A 19,712-nucleotide genomic window follows, 5' to 3' on the forward strand; every position below is an offset into this window, starting at 1 on the left:
TCTGAACCTTACATTAAATTGTGATAAAATTCTAATCTTGCAGAAGCTTTGAAATTTAATGTTTTAGAATACATACCTGTGGTTCATCTTGACTGATGCACATTTCACTGTATAGTACCCAATGATGGTAGGTAGACAGATGAGCTTACGGACACTGACAAATAAGATGACTGTTCAAGGGCGAGTTTCATAATAATATTTTATCCTTTCAAGATAATGGTGCTTAAATCTTGAAGACTCTTTTGGCACACTGACATCAGATGAAGACAAAAACCTCAAGTTTCCTCACCAGTAGATCAATAGAATGACTGTGAAGATTTGGTGCAATCTGATGTTTTATCTGCAACTGCATTTCTTAAACCAAGCAATAACCATACAGCCATAAAAACTCACAGAACACAGGAAATGAGAAAGCTGACAGGTTACTATAACAATACATGATATATGAAAAAGAAATTCTCGTACAGGCCCCACAACAACAAGACTAATGAGATAAAGACGCAGTGTTCACAACATTTCTCATCTCTTCTCCACTTGAAACCTCCTTTAGGCGCCGAAACAGTTTTGTTGGTATTCTGTGATTTACTGCTCCCCAGACACATGTGAGAACTTCGGCACACCACAGCATTTAATCATCTTCTCTTAGTAAATAATGCACCATCAGAGCTCCACTACATCGTGGGTCTGCAAAGAAATGAAACCTTGTTAACTGTGCAACTCCTTGCATTGCTGTCTGAGAATGAAAACTTAGTAAGTCATACACATATCTGTCAGGAATAACTTAAGTCTGTAGTAGAACAGCTGGAACCTGATCTTTATCTCTCTTGAGTTTTCTCTTTACTTTCCACTGTTTTGGCTGAGCCATGGGCAACAGTATGTGTTATAGAAAGCCAGTGGTGGAGGGCAGCCTCCCTTTGATCTATACACAGGTTTAGCGTTTCCTAGCAGAAAATCTATGATCCAGCTCCTGCTTTGAACAACAAAACCCTGATCCTTGTGCTGTGAGAGTTCACAAGAAAGCTGTGGACAAGATGCACACAGACACACACATTTGTGTTAGCTTACAATATCCATGTGCTACATGACCACATACATGCAGCACTTTATGTTTAACAATGCACACACGCCCACAATATCCACAGACAAAGATGTGCAGTGTGACATTTCTGAAGTGAAGAATAGAAGGAAAAGTTTGGGAGACTAATTTGGAACAGCAAGACAAGCAGGGGACACTCAATCCATCACAGCAAGGCATACAATAAAAGAGACAACATCGAAACAATATGAGGGGAAATCAAAGAAAAACAGCTTCAAATAACCCTCTGGAGGTGTAATAAGAGGAAGGAAGTGGAATCAACTCCATCTCCAGTCCCCTAGAAGTCTGATGAATCCATTAGGCTCATTCTAAGTCATGTCTGCTATTTCAAATGGCAGATATACGTCCGACATCAGTGGCTGTGCAAAGCCTTATCATATCAAACAGAGTTCCTGGGTGACAGCACAAAGAATGCAACAAAGCTTGTCCTTATCAGAGGACAAACTCACTCTACAGGTTGGCAGACCATGCAGCGAGCCTGCTTGAAAAAGCTCAGATATTTCCTCCCATTCAGTGTAATACAGACTTTAATTCTGCAGACTTTGACACAGTCACCAGGGGTGGACTAAATATTCATATGCAGAGATAAATGTTCGCGCATTTTGAAGAATTACTCGGAGTGAAAACACACAAACACCCATGCATGCACACATGAATGGTATCGCAACACAGGGCGTTTAATCCTTTTGTTGGGATTCAGCAGTTAATCTCTTGAAAAGGGAACACAAGCTCCTGAAAAACCTGACATAATTGCTGTCACAAAGCTAATGAGTCATTCAGAGCTGGAATAGCGCTGTGTACAAAGGCAGAAACACCTATCCATCAATCCTCCTCTCCTTGTGATGCTGCGAGGGTGCCCAGGTCGTGAGGCCAAGATGTCTTCCACAGAGGAAATGCAATCAGCTTTTGCAATGAATAGCATAAAATGGAATTTAGTATCACAATAGCAGTGCAGGTGCAACACTGTAATGTGTCTCCCTTTTGAATTGTGGCTTATGCAGGCTATTACTACTGTAAAACTATGCTAATGACTCAGTAAATATTCACCACCAATGCTGGCCCTCCAGGGGCGTAATGAGAATGGCTGGAAAGAGAGTGGACCACTGAGGGGTTGTGGTAGACTGGCTATCTGCAGGGCTCTTACCGTAATGCGGACCGTGACTGTAGCTTGCCCCGGGGGCATCACCCCTCCTTGGTCGACAGCTTCCACCTGGAAAGTGAAAGAGGCCCCCATGCCCATAGCTGCCAGGTCCTCAAAGTCTAGCGTCTGCAGCACTGCTAACTCCCCCGTGACAGGGTTCAGAGAAAACAGCTGCCTGGCTGATTCGGTCTTGATCCGATATGTGACATTAGAGAACAGGTCTGAGTCCACAGCCTGGGAGAAAGAGGACGAAAAGGGATAAGTACATTAAAGACAACAGGGGTCATGAGTGTATAGAAAGAATTATGATGAAAGTGAAGAAAGAAAGAGCCCTGCATTATATACTCAAAGTTAGAACCTTACATACAGACACATATGCTAGTGGGTATAAGCTGCAGACAATGAATATTAATGCTTCTACTTCAGTTTAGCATTTTTATGCTGCAGGGAATATTTACATCAATCATTAATCAGATTCTGATTAAATTAAACCACTAAGGGAAGTTTAAGTTCACTGCATTAAATCACAAATCTTACAATGGATATAATTGCAAAAGCTACTGTAATAGCAGATGATTAGATTCAGTATATAGACACAGAAAGCATATTGCTGTGGGGATGCAACCAGCCCACACATATATAATGTTACTTACTGATCAAGAAAAGGCAAGAATTTGCAGCCATGTCCGAATTTTGCAGGTATTAAGAACATGAATGTCTGTGTCAAGTTTCACTGCAATCCATGTAGTTGAGATATTTCAATAAAAAGCAAAAAATATCACCTTCATAGCGGTGCTTGAGGTGATCACAAAGATGTTTTGCTAAATAAGTAGATACTTTTGACATGCTGGTAGTGTTTGAGAGTCAAGCACCAAACTGAGAATAATTCACCAAGCTAACACTTGAAATTCCAAAAACAAAAAGCTCTCAGTGACAGTAGACAAAAAAAAAAAAAAGAAAATCAGCATGTTTCTTCCTCTGGGTAATAGAAGTTTTCAGACTGAGCAACCCACCAACACTGCTATCCCTGTGCCACCAGCTGGCAAGGCTGAAAAGCTAAAACACTTCCAGGTATGGGCAATATCTTCAAATCTACCCATCTTGACCACTTTCTTTACTGTGTGAGGTAGAAAGTGAGACAGACTCTGGCATATTCGATTTTGCTCTTTAGCTGCATTGCCTGCCACCCCTGTCCGCTCAGAGTCGAGGCCTCGTCGTCTAGGAGATTAATAGTGTCACGGTGCCACTGTCACTCACACCCCTCACCCTCAGCTCCTACCTCCACTTTCTTCCTCACCCTCCCCTCTTGCTTCATCCCTCTCTGGGAGATGTCGCTCACTATATGGCAGCAATTACTCACCCCTCTGCTCGTGTTTGTGCTGCATGCAAAGGGTTTCCTTTACTTTAGCGTTAACACATGCACCAACATTTGGCAGCACAGTCCCTATTATCACAGACAGATTCCACCAATTTAAGAAAAGTTATTCTAAATTTATAGGGCAATAGATTATCTTTTGTCACAAAAGAAGGAAACAACAATCCTCTACTAAAACATCCTTATTACTTGAGAAAAACAGCTTTAAGTATTATTCTGTCTAAAAATGCCCAGGGAGCTGTCATGGCAGGAGGGAAAAGATAAGTTTCTCTCTGCTGGTTGTATGTTTCTGTCTGCGTAAATGTGTCTGTCTGAAACTACTTGACATTCTCAACTCTAAAGTGTCAGCCCTTGAAGTTAAGCGATGCTAAAAAGCTGTTAGTACAAGCAACTACACGGCATAAAGAGACAGGAGACATAAAGAGATGGAGAGAAAAAAAAAAAGAGACAAGAAATTTGCACATTAAGCTCTTACGCTTAGCTTCAGGACCACAGTTCCCAGAGGGCTGTTCTCGGGTACGTTCGCCACATAAGTCTGCTGGGAGAAGACGGGGCTGTTGTCATCGATATCCGTGACCTGGACCAGGACGGTCAAGGTAGTCCGTCGCGGGTCCGCATCCCCATCTGAGGCCTCAACCACCAGCTCATATTGTCTTCGTAACTCCCGGTCGAGGGGCACCCTGGTGTAGATGCTTCCGTTAGCACCGATTATAAACAAGTCAGGATGATTCACAATCCGGTAGTGCACCTGGCCATTTACTCCAGCATCTAGATCGGTGGCCTGGGGAGAGAGAAAATGAAGAAATACAGAAAATAGTAATAACTGGGCAGCTCCTCTTTGTGGATTAACTGCTTAATTAAATCCTTAGTTTGGGTGATTTCATGTCTGATACTAGGTGTTCTTAACCAATCACAATCCAATGCTGCCAACCTCTCAAAAGAAAGTAACTCAACTACAATGACTGCAGTATATCTGCACTCGATTGAGTGGCTGTCTGCACCAGCACAAGCTGAACAGAGAGACAGAGTGAAATATAGCCGAGATAGTCAGATGGAAGCATAATAGTCGGCTAATGCTATGTTAAACGAAATGTCGATAAAGCGTCTTCAGCAAACCTGTTTTTATTCCTGAGGCTGCTGAAGCACCTGTGGGAAACATCCACAATCCATTTACATGCAGTATATCGATAAAAGAAGAGAAAAGAAATATTCACCCAGATAGGGCAGACGAATAACAGATTTAAAAGTGAAATGCATACGCGTTTCAAGGTAAACAGCAGCTGTTGTGAATGTGATCCATTACATGATCCATTAGAGCTTGGCTTTATCTTAATGCCTTGCAAATTTACAGAGGTTTCAAGCACAAAGCCGTGTAAGCTACAGCACCAGCAGCCATGCCAAAATAACTCTCCGACGTCTCATTTCTTGTTCTGCATATTGAGATTAGAGTCTGCCACAAACTCATGAGTAATCATTGGGGAGTTCAAAAGACCAGAATACCTTTTCGTGCAAACTCTGCATTTCATCAAGGGTAAATCGCTGAATGCTAAACCCCCTTGTAATACCATGCATGTCATTCTGTAAATAAAAAAAAGGAGAAAATAAAAACGGAAAATGATAAATTGTGATAGAAAGGAAGGGCTACAGGGAGGCATAGGGTGATGCTGTAATGATCCAGCTGGGTTACAAAGAATTGATTCACAATTTTTATTCCTGTGCGGATATGACAAGTCATAATTAATCTGGTGTATCCATATATGTGTGCGCTCTATCTAAAAACTCTCCTGTGGTGGTAATTCTTTGTTGTAATTGAGACACAGACAGAGGGAGGAAGGAGAAGAGGAAAAGACACACCTAGATCAAGCTACATTTCATCTGTGTGTTTGGCAATAATTTCTCAACCTCAGTGCAAGTAAGGACAAGGCAGCAGTGGAGGGGAAAAAATATTGGCCTATGAGAAACCGTGGAAGAGAGAGGAAAATACGCACACACACACAGACTCACGCATATGACTGCTAAAAGCTGCCTTTAATTTGTTTCACATGGAGTGCCTGACAAATATTCAAGGCCAAGGCTAAAAAGTGGACCTTAGCGTTAAGCCTTTGCAAAACAGACACTGCGGTTTTCTGGAGCTGGGGTGACAGGGGAGCACTTTTCCTGCAGTGGCTGAGAGGCGCATAATTACACACAAAACAATACATGAAAGCAGCCTGTGAGCCATGACATGAAACACACCCCGCATGTCCTGATCAATCATCGAGGCATTATTGTGAGCAGATTAAGTCAGACGCACCGACCAGGATTGGCATCCATTCTTACTGATGACAAGACATTAGATTTTAATTAGATGTTCATTTTCCTTCTTTTTTTTCAAGTTTAATTATTATCCATTGCAGTTTTTGAAATGTTGATGCTTATTTATTGTTTTTTCTAAACCCTTTGCTGTTTCCCTAATAATTTGAACACTGAACCAGGCAGAAGCACATCATGTTCAATATGCGCATGTGGGTCACTACGTCTCTGCAACGACTACAAAACAACCAAAACACCATTGCTTCCTGCCTTGTAAGAAGTGCAATCCAAATAATTCACTGCCAGTAAAATCAAGCATCATATCTGCAAATCGGTAATCATCAATAGATAAAGCACTGTTACAGCAGACATGACAAAGATGTGCAGTAAAGCTGGAAAGTCTGGCCTTGATTCAGACTGCATAGCTTTTTGTTTGTGCACTGCTACTCGAGTATTCCCTGGCTATTTTATGTCCAAATCATGATGAGAGGATTTTCACATTAAAGCAGTGTTATTTGGAATGTTTGACAGCATATTTCAGCTAGGACCCAGGGGTTATTTGGTGATGTTTACTCGTGCAGACCTCTGCTTTTGAGATGGTGGGCACGCTTGGTACAGCGATTGCAGAAGCAGCAGAACATTCTGCAGGTGCAGGCGGTTGCTGTTTGAAAAACAGGTTGAGCAGATGGGGAGGACGTGTTAAGAAACAGGCCCACACAGAACTCTAACATATAGCACCTGCAAAATTGTGTGCTGCCAGTCTGGGTTCAGACGTTTTTTTTCCCCCTCTACTTTGCATTTACAAAAAGAACATATTCATCTTGCCTTGGATTATTAATGCTGAAACCTAAAGTTCAGCCTGAATTTCCCACTTATGCTGCATGCAGAATGATGGCTTTCTACTGCCTGGGTACAAAATCTTTAAACATAAATTTAAGCACTGATGCCTAACTCTCAAAACCAAAAAGCGTGTGTGCTAAACAAAGTGAAATGCATTTTTTGCATATGTCTTTAGCAATCAAACTTACTGAATCAATTAATCTGCACGAGGAAAAAAAACACATAGCGCTATCTTCACCAGCCTGTCCAATTAGCAGGAATTTTACATGTTGCTTCCATGAAGTGTCTGACACAAATGCTAATCAATTTGTCCTCCGGTCATCTGCATACTTAGATTAAGGCTCCCTGCTATGAGCAAGCAGAATGCGCTTATATGGTGTAGGATTTGTCAGTCACAGAACAAATGACTCTATCAGCTCAACCAGCAATGCTGTCAGTTCTGATCACCTTGGAAACCATCTCCAGCCTATGAGAGCGTGTGTAAAATAAGAACAGGTGGGAACCAGTTCCAATTACTGGAACGATAATCCAAAATGCTTTAAGGCTAGCATTAAGCTACTTAATAGCATTATGCATTTGCACTGCACTCATCTCCACCGCTGGCAATTGCCTGGAGCTATGTGGTTGGTTGCATTATTACTCCCAGCCCGCAGGTGAGTTCAAGGCAGCGGAGGAGAATAATGAACTGATCTGAATGTAGCACACCAGATTTGAATGTGAAATACTTGCGTAGACACAAATAGTAGCTTAATTCCAGCATCTCATCCATACCCCTCGTCTGTCACTTGACTCTTACTTAGCAGGTGAGCTGTAGGCAACTCTTCTTCGCAGGGATAACATTTGTTCAATAAGAGCAAATTACAACACACATGCACTTGCACAAAACTCTAACAAAAACAACCACATCACAAGGGGGTATTGAGACACATGGAAAGAGAGCTTGGAGCTACTGAACATTTTGTCAGCCTGTCAGGACGGGTGATGAAACACGGAGAAATAAGTGCTGTACGTTAAGTGACGATGCTCTGGCTGCACAACTTTTTGCGTTTCCTTTTCAACAATAGCACATGAACTTTGAATAGTTGTCAATGTCAGGTGTGTCCCCTTCCCCAGTGTCTAACTTCAGCAACATGGATTTCTGTCTTAGTTAAACTCTATTATTGATTAACAAGCTATACATTTGTTCTATCTTCTGACTGTAGAGTCTGTTAACATTTTTTAAGAAAATGTTGATATGTGACAAAGTGGCATTTTAATGAACCTTATATATATATTTACAGACTTGGAATCTACATGTTAAATGTATTCATAGTAAAAATAATTTATTAAAACAAGCGCCAAGAGTTCTTTCAGAAAATGAATAGTTAATCTCCCTTGCACTTTGTCTGCATCTATAAATACTATTTTAGAGGCACTCCACAACAGAACACAGAAACGCTTAATAACTGCCTTATCTATGTTGCAGGCCAAGTTTATTTAGAAGCATCATCCTGAAGGCCATGCTCTCGACAAATACCATACAATGAGCCTGATCTCTTAAAATAAAAAGACGTTCACCTTGCATGAAAAATGAGGAAAATAAAAGGATTACGTGAACACGATAAACCAGGAAGAAGCTAAAGGAGATATGAGAGAAAGGCTGCAGGTGAACAGACATAACAGCTAACAGAAAACTAATGGCATTGTGGATGCTTCTGGCATGTTTGACTTTAATGTGGCAGTTTGCAAGATGTCAGGCCTTTTTTTTATATTACCATCTCGTTTAATTAACTATGACACTCTATTTTGCCGCTCTCTTCAAACAAAGTGATTCAATATGCATCACAAAAGCCATGCAAATTAATTGACAGTTCATTTTAAAGGCAAAAAAAATAAATAAAAGGGATTGTGAAGTTATAAAACAGTGGGGGAAAATAATATCAGGAAGATTTTTATCTTTCTGCAGTACATCCATCCATCCATCCATCCATCCATCCCATATCAGAGGTTGCATCACAAAGGCAGCAGATGAAGCACTTCATTCTAGGCGTCTCTCTGCAGTTCCTTCTGGGTTCCCAAGGTGCTCCCAAGCCAAATAAGACATGTCATCCCTCTAGCCAAATCAAAGTTCTACCCAGGGGGCTCCTTCCAGCTGGACATGCCAAGAAAACCTCCAAAGAAAGTTACCCAGGAGGCATCCTAATCACTTGCTTGAGCCACCTCAACCTACTACTAGCGACTCGACTGTGAGCTCCCTCCGGATGTCCAAGCTCCTGACCTTACCTCTAAGGCTGAGCCCATCCACTCCACAGAGAAAACTCATTTTGTCTGTATGTATCCACGACCCAGAACTCATGACAAAGGTGAAGGTTGATCAAAAGGTACAGAAGCCAAATACAGCTTGACCACATATATTTCTGACTCCAAGGACTGCTTCCTCAAAATCTAGAGGACCATTCTGACTATATTCTTCAGGCAGGTCAGAAGTGTACTTGTGCTATGAGGCATTAGGCGATTTTTGATTTTTATTTTTTTTCAAAATAAGAGCAGCACTTTAACATCTATTTTTAATCATCTGGATGTCAGCCCATATGATTTAAGAGTAAGCGCTACCCTTTTCTCTTGTTAGAACTCTTGCTGTGGAGATGGAAATGGCTGCAGATTACTAGTTCTTGGAGAGATCACTAACAGGCTATAATTCCAGTGCAATCTTTGTGAAAACGATGTAGAATGAGAACATGGAACACTTAATGATTGCTTGTTATTTGAGATTGTGGAGAAAAACAACAAGTCCAACATATTAGCAGTGTCTACAACCAGCAATTAGCAAAATTAATGAAACTCAGGGGGAAAAGAAGTCCATGTCCAATTTCCGGTTCTGTCACATAGCCTAATCTCCTTGAGGATCATTATTTTCTCTAATTTGTGTTAACTATATGTAAGCTGTCAATATGGAGTGTGTCTGCTTACTGAGATTCCACTGAGCAGCGTTACATTGAATAAAAGGCCTCCATACCTTCTTGATCAGCTACAACAGGCTAAGCCGTGCATGTGCATAGAGAGCAGGATTGTGGTGAACTAAGTATTCTAATATACTTTTCTTTTCAGTTTAAAAGGCACAGCCTCAGCTCAAGCTGGCGAGGTGCCAGCTGGGAAAAACCTTCCGAAGCAGGACAGAGGGAGAGACTCTAAGCCTCAATCTAGCTGCTGGCTACATTTCTAAGGAAATATTCTGGAGTGAGACCAAAGGTAGCTTCACTGCATGCAAACGCCAAGCTTCCCTTCATATGTCCTTTTGTCTTATTTCACACTTCATAAACTGCTAACACTGAGTGGTAGCCCATTCTGCCACTCTCTAAAAAATGTAATGGGATGCGCAATGTTAAAAGTATATATCCTGAAAAGGATGATTGATAAGCGGATACTCATTTACCCTTAGAGACAACTGGAATTATTTGTTTACATGACAGGACGAGGCACTGAAAGGTCAGAAAAATGAATACTCTAATCTAAATGTGCTCGATCACTTTCTAGAGTGATAGCAGTTTCAAGTCAAACCCGTTTATATCCAACTAAAATGGAGATGAAAATATTTTGGAGAGAGCAACACTTGCATAGAGATACGGATGATACTGCGAAAATAAAAATCTAAAGTGTAGAGTTAGAATTTAACTGAGGACTTCAACAAATCTGATTATTTAAATTCCTGGATATGATAAAGTGGAAATTAATTATTGGGCCAAATACCCAAATTGATCTTCTCACTTTGGACCAAAATAACCTTTTACTGTTGAGAACTTGCACCAAACAGCAGTTGAGGCAACTTCAAAACTCTCTTTTATTATGGTGAAGATTATATACAACATATATTATCGTAATAATGCCCCCAATCAATTCCACGCAAATTTATCCTTGACCACTATTTTGGATTGTACTGCCACACTGTAAGCATGCACTCTCTGAATACTTGCAGAGGATGTCAACTATCATTACTTCATGATTAATACACTGACAAACATCAGGCCAATTAATCTACAACAGCAATTAGAAAAATCTGGCTGCTCAGCGGAGCTTAAACCACAGCAGTCAACAGGGAAGCAGCTCTGGGTGAGAAAATCTGTCCAACAAAATCGACCATGTTGAAAAATGTCAGGTCATTTTAAATGGGCAACAACAACGGAAACAGAAGTACAGTCATGACTCAGTGGTCGGTAAAAAACATGTTGGCATGCAACAATGAAAAGAATAAATGGGATTTAGATGGGAAAAAAGAGGAGGATGTGAAAGTAGGGAACAGAGCAGCTTATTACCTTTAGAGGAATAGATCACGATTCTTTTGAAACAGTACACTTACCCTGACTTGGCCTACAAACAAATTGGCCTCTTCTTCTTGTACAGTGAAATTAGTGAGTATGGAGAGGTCAAACTCAGGGTCATTATCGTTGACATCAGTGATGACTATGTTCACAGTGGTAGTGGACGTCTGAAAGAAAAGGAGACAATAAAGAGCACAGTTGATTCTTCAGGTTAGATTAGCAGCTACTAGTGGAAACATAAGCACCCATGATGCATAGTGTTTTTTTTTTTCATTTAAAACTTCCCACGGCTCAAGCCTTTTCTTTGCAAAAACCCAAAAGAAATCAACATTTGGTATGACCACCTTTTGCCTTGAAAAAAGCACAACTTTTCCAAGTTATAGCGTGCACAGTCTTGGTAGGTTGTGTCAAACATTTTAAAGAACTTGCCACAGTTTTTGGGGCAATTTAGGCTGTCTCAGTTTCTTCTGTCTCCCAGCCTGACTCCATGATGTTCAGGGACCCTACATTTGTTCTGCTTGTCACTGAAGATAGTTCTTTAGGCTGTATGTTTGGGTCTCTGTCTTATGCTTATAGCATAACAACACATTTGAGACTGATTACATTCTTCCCTGATGGTATTGCGTGGGGGTTAAGAATTTAAAGATCTGAATTGTCCAAAATTTTTGCTCAAGGCAACACAGCATTTACAAAAGCAAAGAATTTGTGAGTTATTTCCAAACAGAGCAAGGTTTTGCCCACAAAATAAGTTAGCAGGGATAGTAAGTTATGGTCTATTTTAGATGTGGCAGCCTGTTTTCGGCAATAATACCCTGCACCAAACTCTGTAAAAAGCTCTATGAGATTCATAAATAATTTCTTGTTGAAGGGAAACTTTAAAAGCCATCCAAATGTAGAAAAAGGAGAATATTTGAAACAATGCCTCTGCTCAAACTGTTCCAAAAAACAAAACAAAAGAAGTGGAACTTTGAAATAAAAGTCATGCATATCCAAAAACCCTTTAAGTGCATTTGTTTATGCTGTCTCCTTATTTCCCTGACATGGAGCTGCCTAACACTGCTTATTTTATTCAGATTTCCATCAGTGGTCAAGCCAAAATAACCAGTAGCTCAAAGCAAGTAAACAAACTTGCTTGTAAAGTAATGCACGGTTTCCAAAGACATAAACGGAAACTCCGCTTTTCTGGGAGACTCATGATGCTTAAAATTTGCTTAAACAGATGATCACACTGCAATACATAACTATTGAGAATTCAGAGATAAACGAGTGTATTGATCTTCTGCACTCTTGATGGGAATGATGCACAAACGGTACTAACTAGGAGAAAATTTTACAGGTATAGAACTCGATGCATCATATCTTCATTCAATTATTATTTCCTTTGAAAACAAAAGGTTCAACACATCAAGGATGCAGATTTCAGTTGCTCAATGAATTTAACACTGGAACTTTTTATTGCATTGAAGATGCCACAGTTGTAGACTATCCCTGACTCATTGTATCATTATTTGCTCCTTACAGTGTAGTAAAGCATGTTTGTTTGTTTATTGTGTAGGTTCAGTGGTTTTCTAGGTTCCTGAGCTCAAAGCTCCCTGGGAAAATTCCGCATAGCATCACTGGAGCTGCGCATTCCTTTGCAAAGCCAAGGTGGACCATTGTGCTGCTGTTAACCTTCAAACAATGACACAGTACACACACATACAGCACTTCTATAAATCAACGTAGAAAATGGCTGAATATGCACAATCTATAATCTCTCGCTGCCATGGGACGAACATGTATGCAAATAATGTTGTAAATGGCCTCCTTTGGGGGACGAAGGATGGGCGGGTTGTGGGAGGAGTTGGCCCTTGCCAGAAAATATACTTCCCAGAAGACAGCTATTTGAAGTTTTGCCCTGGCAGATGAGACATTCAGCATATGTCATGAAGAAAATGACCTAGTTAATGTCACCTTCATCTCACCATCCACTGGGAAATTCTTCACCATTGTTGTTTCTTTGTTCCATCTTCTGAGACATACATAATCTGTTGTTTCATGTACGAATTGATGTTGCAGCCCATCCACGCCTCTGTTGCTATTTCACTATCAAAACCAAGACGTGAAAGGATGCAGTTTGCCATCAGTGTTGTGATGGGATCTACTTATTTTTCATTTCACAGAAGAACTGAAGCCAATTAGTGTCTCCGTCCTGGCGTGGGTGTTCCTTATCAAAGCCAAAAATCCTACCTCCACGGACACAAGTGTGATTAATGAGCCGCTATTATTTATTTAACATAAAAAAATGGAGCTCTGTGAAGTCTCGTCGTCTGTCCTCACTGTCTGAAAGATTCAGAGGTGGCTGATGGTGCTTTCCTTTTAAGTGACAATCCTGACCAGAAGACATGTTGCAGGGACTGATATGATCAGCCTGTTAGCAGTCAAGCACTCGTTCCGCTGTAGGGAATAAAAATTTTATCCGGGATGCCAGGGTGAGTTTTTGGGGATCTGAGTCAGCTATTTGATTAAAGCTTCCACAGTTGACAATACAAATGGCGAATTTATCACACAGATGAGCACAATTTGCTTCATGCATGAGTTAAAGTTAATATTATGAGGAAAAGTTTGCATGTGTGTGTGTGCACATTTGACTGTAGCACCAGGGGGGGATACGGCTTGCTTCGCTACTTGTGTCAAGTTTCCATGGTTACCAAAGTTCTGTGCTAATTACACATCCAATTCCATGGTGTGACCACCCTATTCTCTGCAGTGCTCCTTTCTGTCCTCTCCTCCTGTGCTGATTTTGATCCTTAACACTTGGGGGTAAATACGAACCTCCACCCCTCTCCCTCCTTCAGCTTGATCCCTGTTGTCACAGCATTTCTTTCTGGCTGTGACATTTAGCCAACACAAGTCAAGCCAGTAATTTACTCTGTCAAAGATGTTTTTTGCGCACACGGACACACACAAAAATATTCAAGCAAGCGGTGTCGGTTTGTACAACCTGTCCATCAACACGAGGACAAAGCAGCAGCTTGCTGCTACCTCATTCCAGGAGGTGAAACCCCATCTTACATGCTCTATATTTGTTTCCCCCTTTCCCTTTGACCCCATCAGTGTCCATCTCTTCTGCCACTCCCACTCTAACTGTTACGCTCTGGGAGATCTATGAACACATCAACACAAGCGTCTCGTACAGCTCCACTTACCCAACACACTACGTCTCCGTGCCAACAGATGGAAAAGGAGCTGTAGAGTTGAGTGTTTATGAGCGCGCAAGTGAGGGGGGCCAATCAACATCACTCTTGTGACAGCTCATCAGCTAATGTTCATTACCTATCACACACAGCATCTTAAAAAGGAAACCACATTTCACCTCTGTCTCGGAGAGAGACAGCTACAAAAACGGAGCCAACTGAGGTGAAGTCTAATTAAATTAAGATGGTTTATATGATTATCAGCTCTCGGTGGGAGACGGAGCAGCAAGCATTCACTTTTGGTTATGGTGTCTGCTGGTCCTCAAGGCTACGTTACAAAAACAGCACAGTGAACGCAAACACTCCAAAGTACTTGTGATGAAACTGTGTCGAATGGGCAGCAGCTTTAAAAGAAGCACTCATCTGACTTTACATGTAAATATCAGTTTACTACTTATTGTTAGTGCAACTGAGCCTGAACTATGAGAATAGTTGTACAGTGTCTTCTGTAGCTCTGGAGAATGTTTGTCAAGTATCAGAAAATGACACATGCTGTTGATATGATGTTTACATGAAGTCTTGGATTGAAGATAAATGTACAATAGAAAGCCTGTGTTGACAAGTCTGATTGAAAAATGTTATTAGTTACACGACGGGAGAAATAGTATTAACTGTTTGTTGAACTTAATCTATAGTAGGAAGTAAAAATTTAGTTAAAAATAGCTATCTGATATTTAGTAACCAAACCTGTCTGATAGCTCAAAATAGCCACATGCAAAATACATCAACAATATATGATCTATCACAGCAAATGGTGATGCATGGACCTACGTTATGTAAGCATCATATTAGAAAAAGGCAAATGTAGTCAATTTAAAGCTCAGTGTGCAAAACACTTTGCTAGCTCAAGTAGGTCTAACTTTGGATTTGTCATTTGTCAGGGACAAACGTTCACATTATTGCAGGGTAGCTATTCTCTGCTCTATTGCTAGTTGGTGAGTCAGTCACTTTAGTTACAATAAAAGCCAATGACTAATAGATTGACAGACCTGAAAGTTACTCCAGATGAATACTTTTGGGAAAAATGGCTAACTCTTGCACAATTGTATTCTAGGCAGTCATTTTTCACACAGACTCCTTTTTAAAATGTCCTCATAATAAGTATGGGATAAAATGAAAAGCAAGTTCTTATTACTCTGGTGCAGTATTGGTTTGGCAAAAAAAAATCTGAGCCTTCTGACCTCTAATGCTACCATAGATTTTATGAATCTGTGACAAAATTATAGTGTATTAAACCCAGTGAGTTAAAACACATTATTAGATTTTCCAAGTTAATGAAGCACTTGGGCTCAGTGAGCCAAATGCAAGAAAATGATCTTATTTGAGCTTAATGTGTTCTAAATGTTTGGAGATCATTGACCCTGAGGAATCAGGCCAACAGTTTTATAAAAAGACTCGTGTCTCACCCCTCCAGGGTTGCCGTCGGAGGCTGTGACAATCAGACGGTACTGATCAGTGGTCTCCCTGTCCAGAGGCTTTCCCAGAAGCAGGAGGCCAATCCTGTGGAGAGAGAGGTCACAGAAAACACTCATATCACCGGTGCAAAGAAGGCCACACGACACAGCTTTGTTTTGAATCATTCCCCTGTTGCCTTTTTGTGTCATATGAAGAGAAAGCATTCATTTGTTCAATGCTTGTGAATATTTGATCACCAATGCAATAGAGTGTGACGGAGCAGAATGCATTTCAGAGTTTATTTACTTGCTGATTTGACAGATTTATAAAATATGGCTACTGATCGACGAGGATGAGTTTAGGGCATAGAGCAGGTGGGAGTTTAAATGCTCCCACTCTGTCTTTCTCTCTGTGCAGCCAGTCTCTAGCTCCCAAAGCACATGGACTACTGACAGAAAGATTCATGTTTTCTTTCTAATGACTGCAGCAGACATAGCGACCCTCCTGCTCGTTCACCAGATATAATTTGGCACTTTGGCATTCCAAACACAAAAATGTGGAAGCACTCCTATGCAGAACATTGCGTTATCTTTGTTTGCAACACATGAGTACAAGTGCAGCCACACACAGACAATTTTACTGCCGTAGTCCGGATGGGCTTCTGCCGGAGCTGCAACCGGAAGGAAAGACGAATGCATCTAAACGCAGATTAAGGCTGGTTGTACGTCCCTCCTGTCCCCCCCTGCTCCTTCACATTTCTAATTTAAAGCTCCCATGGCCAATCAGTCCAAGCAGAACCTGACCGCTACTCCCCACCCCTGCCTGTGCAGCCCATAATGGTTCAAACTATAGAAGGCAAATTAATGATATCTTCATCAACAATGCCTTTTTCTTCGAGCACTTGTTCCTAATTACAGTGAGAACGCCACTTAGAATCTACCACACCTGATGATTGGTGGTTCAAGAGGGCAAACACAGCCTTCTAAAAACACCATAAAAATGCAGCACGCCATCCTTCACCAGCTGCTGTGGTCATGTTTATTTATACATAAGCAGGAGAGGAGAAAATAGCCTTCTCTGCATGCAGCAAAGCTAAAGGTACAGGAAGCTTTGATGTGAATACGACAATGACTGTAGACATTGATAACTGTCGTAATTATGGTAATAATGGCGTTGATGTTGATGGTGATGATGATAAAGATTAGAATGATTAATGCTGCTTAGCAGGCCTGGGGAGTTTGTTCCTTACTGCAGCAGCTGGAGTGCTGAACTACACTTGAGTGGGTGGGTCTGAGAGGTTCACTGATCATGTGCGATAGCGTCCTGTCTCCCCTTCCCCAGCTACCACAAATGAAAAGATGTTGTCAGACATGTGGGACACTGGTAACAGCACCGCTTTGAGAGTCAGTGGTGCAGGTCAGAGGCTATCCATCCGCAAACAGTTGCTCTTCCGTTTTTTGCTCAGATGGCGTCTCTATATGGTAAACCGGTCTTGATGCACAAGGCCTAACTTCCAGGTGAATGTTTTACCTGAGGGCGAGTTTCAACCTGACTTTGTGGCGTGGATCGGTTTCTTACTTCTTATTTAAAACTGAATCTGTCCAAAAGATCAGAGTTTGCTTTCACTGGACACCAAGAAAAGCATCTTCTTCTTAGCTCCTTACACTTTCTGTTTCAATTTCACTTTGAAGTGAGACAGTCGGCTGCCAACGGGAACGCACTGCAAGTATCAAAGTTGGCATGGCCTCCAGCTTAGGTTTTCAAATTTGAGAAGCTACCACCCCAAAAAATAAAAAAAACAAACCTTTGGCTTCAAAGATAATGCTGTAATCAAACAAAACTAGGCATGGTAGTTAGAATAAAAGCAAGATCTGCAGACTAAAAATCTATATTAGACTTCTTCAGGATTGAACTTAATTATGTTTAAATTGCAGTCAGTGATGTGAGGCAGATCTGATAACATTTCAGAGTTTATACGTCTCATTTCAGAGTAATATATCGACCAAAACAGCATTTCAGAAATTTTACAGCTGAAATTATCCAGTCATTTCTTACTGGTGGACAATCTACATAACAGAGACACGCACAGGGAGTTGTAATGGTGACTGAATATGAAGCATTTCCACTTCCCTCAGGGAAACCTGCCCCATTTATAAGGAGTTCTAGACTGGGGAGCTCATTATTCATACAAGCTGGATTGAGCCAGCTCCATATGTACCCTGACTCTGAACGTGCAGCAATGCAAAAAATCTCTTCGCTGAACGATATTGGAGTTCTGAGGGTTGAAAAATGAGGGTTCTGTATATTGCACACTCATCAAGTGTACCACTTAATTTTTTGATTCATCACATGCTATATCAGCACCCGCTTTAAGTTATGATATTGACAGGCTGCTGAGAGCGTGAGATGTGATCGTAATATTTGCGTCACCCAGAAAATGCCCGAAAGGCGAACACGTCTATTTATTTTTGCGAGATTTCTGTCGTATCTGGTTTAGGAGATTACAGTGGCAACGGCAACAATAGCAGCCTCTTGCTATTTTGATTGTGTCACCATGTTTTTGCTTACCATTACCACTGTGAAACCATAAAATAAACATCCTTGCACTCAAAAAAAGCAAACAATTTCAACACTGTGGGGCAGATTCAGCAAAAACAAAAGGCAGGGATAGTTTGCTGCAGCACAGCATGTCCGTACATCGCTGGGAGACTGAGGATGCGGACAAAATAGGCTTTAATCAATTAGTTAGGAACGTGTTTGGCAGGATGCTGCATTTTCAGTCTCCACATGTCTCTTCTCTCCATATTTGCTTGCTTATTTAATGGATGGGGAAAAGGCACTGATCGCTTTAATATTTTATGCTTTTTTTCTAGCTCCACATATTTGAGAGAAATGTATATTTTCAGATGCTGATTGAATCATGAGATTAAAAAGTCCCTCTCTGGCCGTTGATTTCATCCTTAAAAACTCATCTCTGTGCATCAAAAATACATTAACATGGCTTAAATGTACAGCTACACCTTGAATGTATGGCTCTACATAGTCCCTGCCTCTCTTGTTACTGACTTCTCTTCAGCTCAAGACTCACTAGTTAACCTGTGACTCTGCTCTAACACTGCAAATCTACTCTGTGCTACACAATGGCAAGTTGGACTACTGGAGCAATTCAGCCACTTATGTTTGAGCCAGAAGCTGATTCTGAAGAAGAAGAAAAGTACAGCAAGCCACGGCCTGCAGGTTAACAGGATTGGCTATTTAGGTTTGTTACATACACTACCATTCAAAAGTGTGGGGTCACCCAGATAATTTCATGCTTTCCATGAAAACTCACACTTTTATTCATGTGCTGACATAATTGCACAAGGATTTTCTACTCATCAGTTAGCCTTTCAACACGATCAGCTAACACAATGTAGCATTAGAAAAACAGGAGTGACGGTTCCTGGAAATGTTCCTCTGTACCCCTGTGGAGATATGCCATTAAAAAATCAGTCATTTCCAGCTAGAATAGTCATTTACCAGCTCAACAATGTCTAAACTGTATTTCTGATTAATTTAATGTTATCTTCATTGAAAAAAAGTGTTTCTTTCAAAAATAAAGACATTTTTAAGTGACCACAAACTTTTGAATGGTAGCTGTATCCATTGTGTTGAGCCGTTCATTAGTACACTGCAGCTATAGGATGGAAATACACTGCCATGAGTGTTGACTGCTTATTTCACTCATGATATGTTTTCTAACACATTAGAAACACCATACGGACAGGCTAAAAAGGCTAAAAGTTTAAGCTAAGATTTATGTGCTTTAAACATCCAAAACAGCAAGACTGAGACGGGATGGAGCTGGAGGGAAATCTGAGAGAAATCATAGAACCAGCCATCGACAGTCATCAAATGAAATATTATTTTACACCATTTAATTTAAGCTATTCAGACTTATAAATCAATTCTGCTTGTCAGCTTTGAGTAGGTCTGACGTTACTAGTAAAAATTCATGTCTCCCATTGTTTTATTCAACGTAGACCTCTGGGTACAGCAGAAC

At 40.8% G+C, this 19,712-nt stretch overlaps 1 protein-coding gene across 5 annotated transcripts in view; it reads right to left on the minus strand.

Annotated features, from left to right (window-relative positions):
• Positions 1-19,712, minus strand: part of LOC111575536 (protocadherin-15-like) — a 207,642-nt gene that overhangs the window by 51,002 nt on the left and 136,928 nt on the right. For all 5 annotated transcript variants that reach the window (XM_035953017.2, XM_055018618.1, XM_055018616.1 and 2 more), the window contains 4 exons: positions 15,682-15,775; positions 11,078-11,206; positions 4,088-4,393; positions 2,241-2,471 (listed from right to left, as the gene is read on the minus strand). In XM_035953017.2, coding sequence (XP_035808910.2) covers positions 2,241-2,471; positions 4,088-4,393; positions 11,078-11,206; positions 15,682-15,775 — 760 coding nt within the window. The remainder of the gene's footprint in view (positions 1-2,240; positions 2,472-4,087; positions 4,394-11,077; positions 11,207-15,681; positions 15,776-19,712) is intronic.

The sequence above is a fragment of the Amphiprion ocellaris genome, chromosome 16 (genome assembly GCF_022539595.1).
Source record: "Amphiprion ocellaris isolate individual 3 ecotype Okinawa chromosome 16, ASM2253959v1, whole genome shotgun sequence".
Classification (NCBI taxonomy): Eukaryota; Metazoa; Chordata; class Actinopteri; family Pomacentridae; genus Amphiprion; species Amphiprion ocellaris.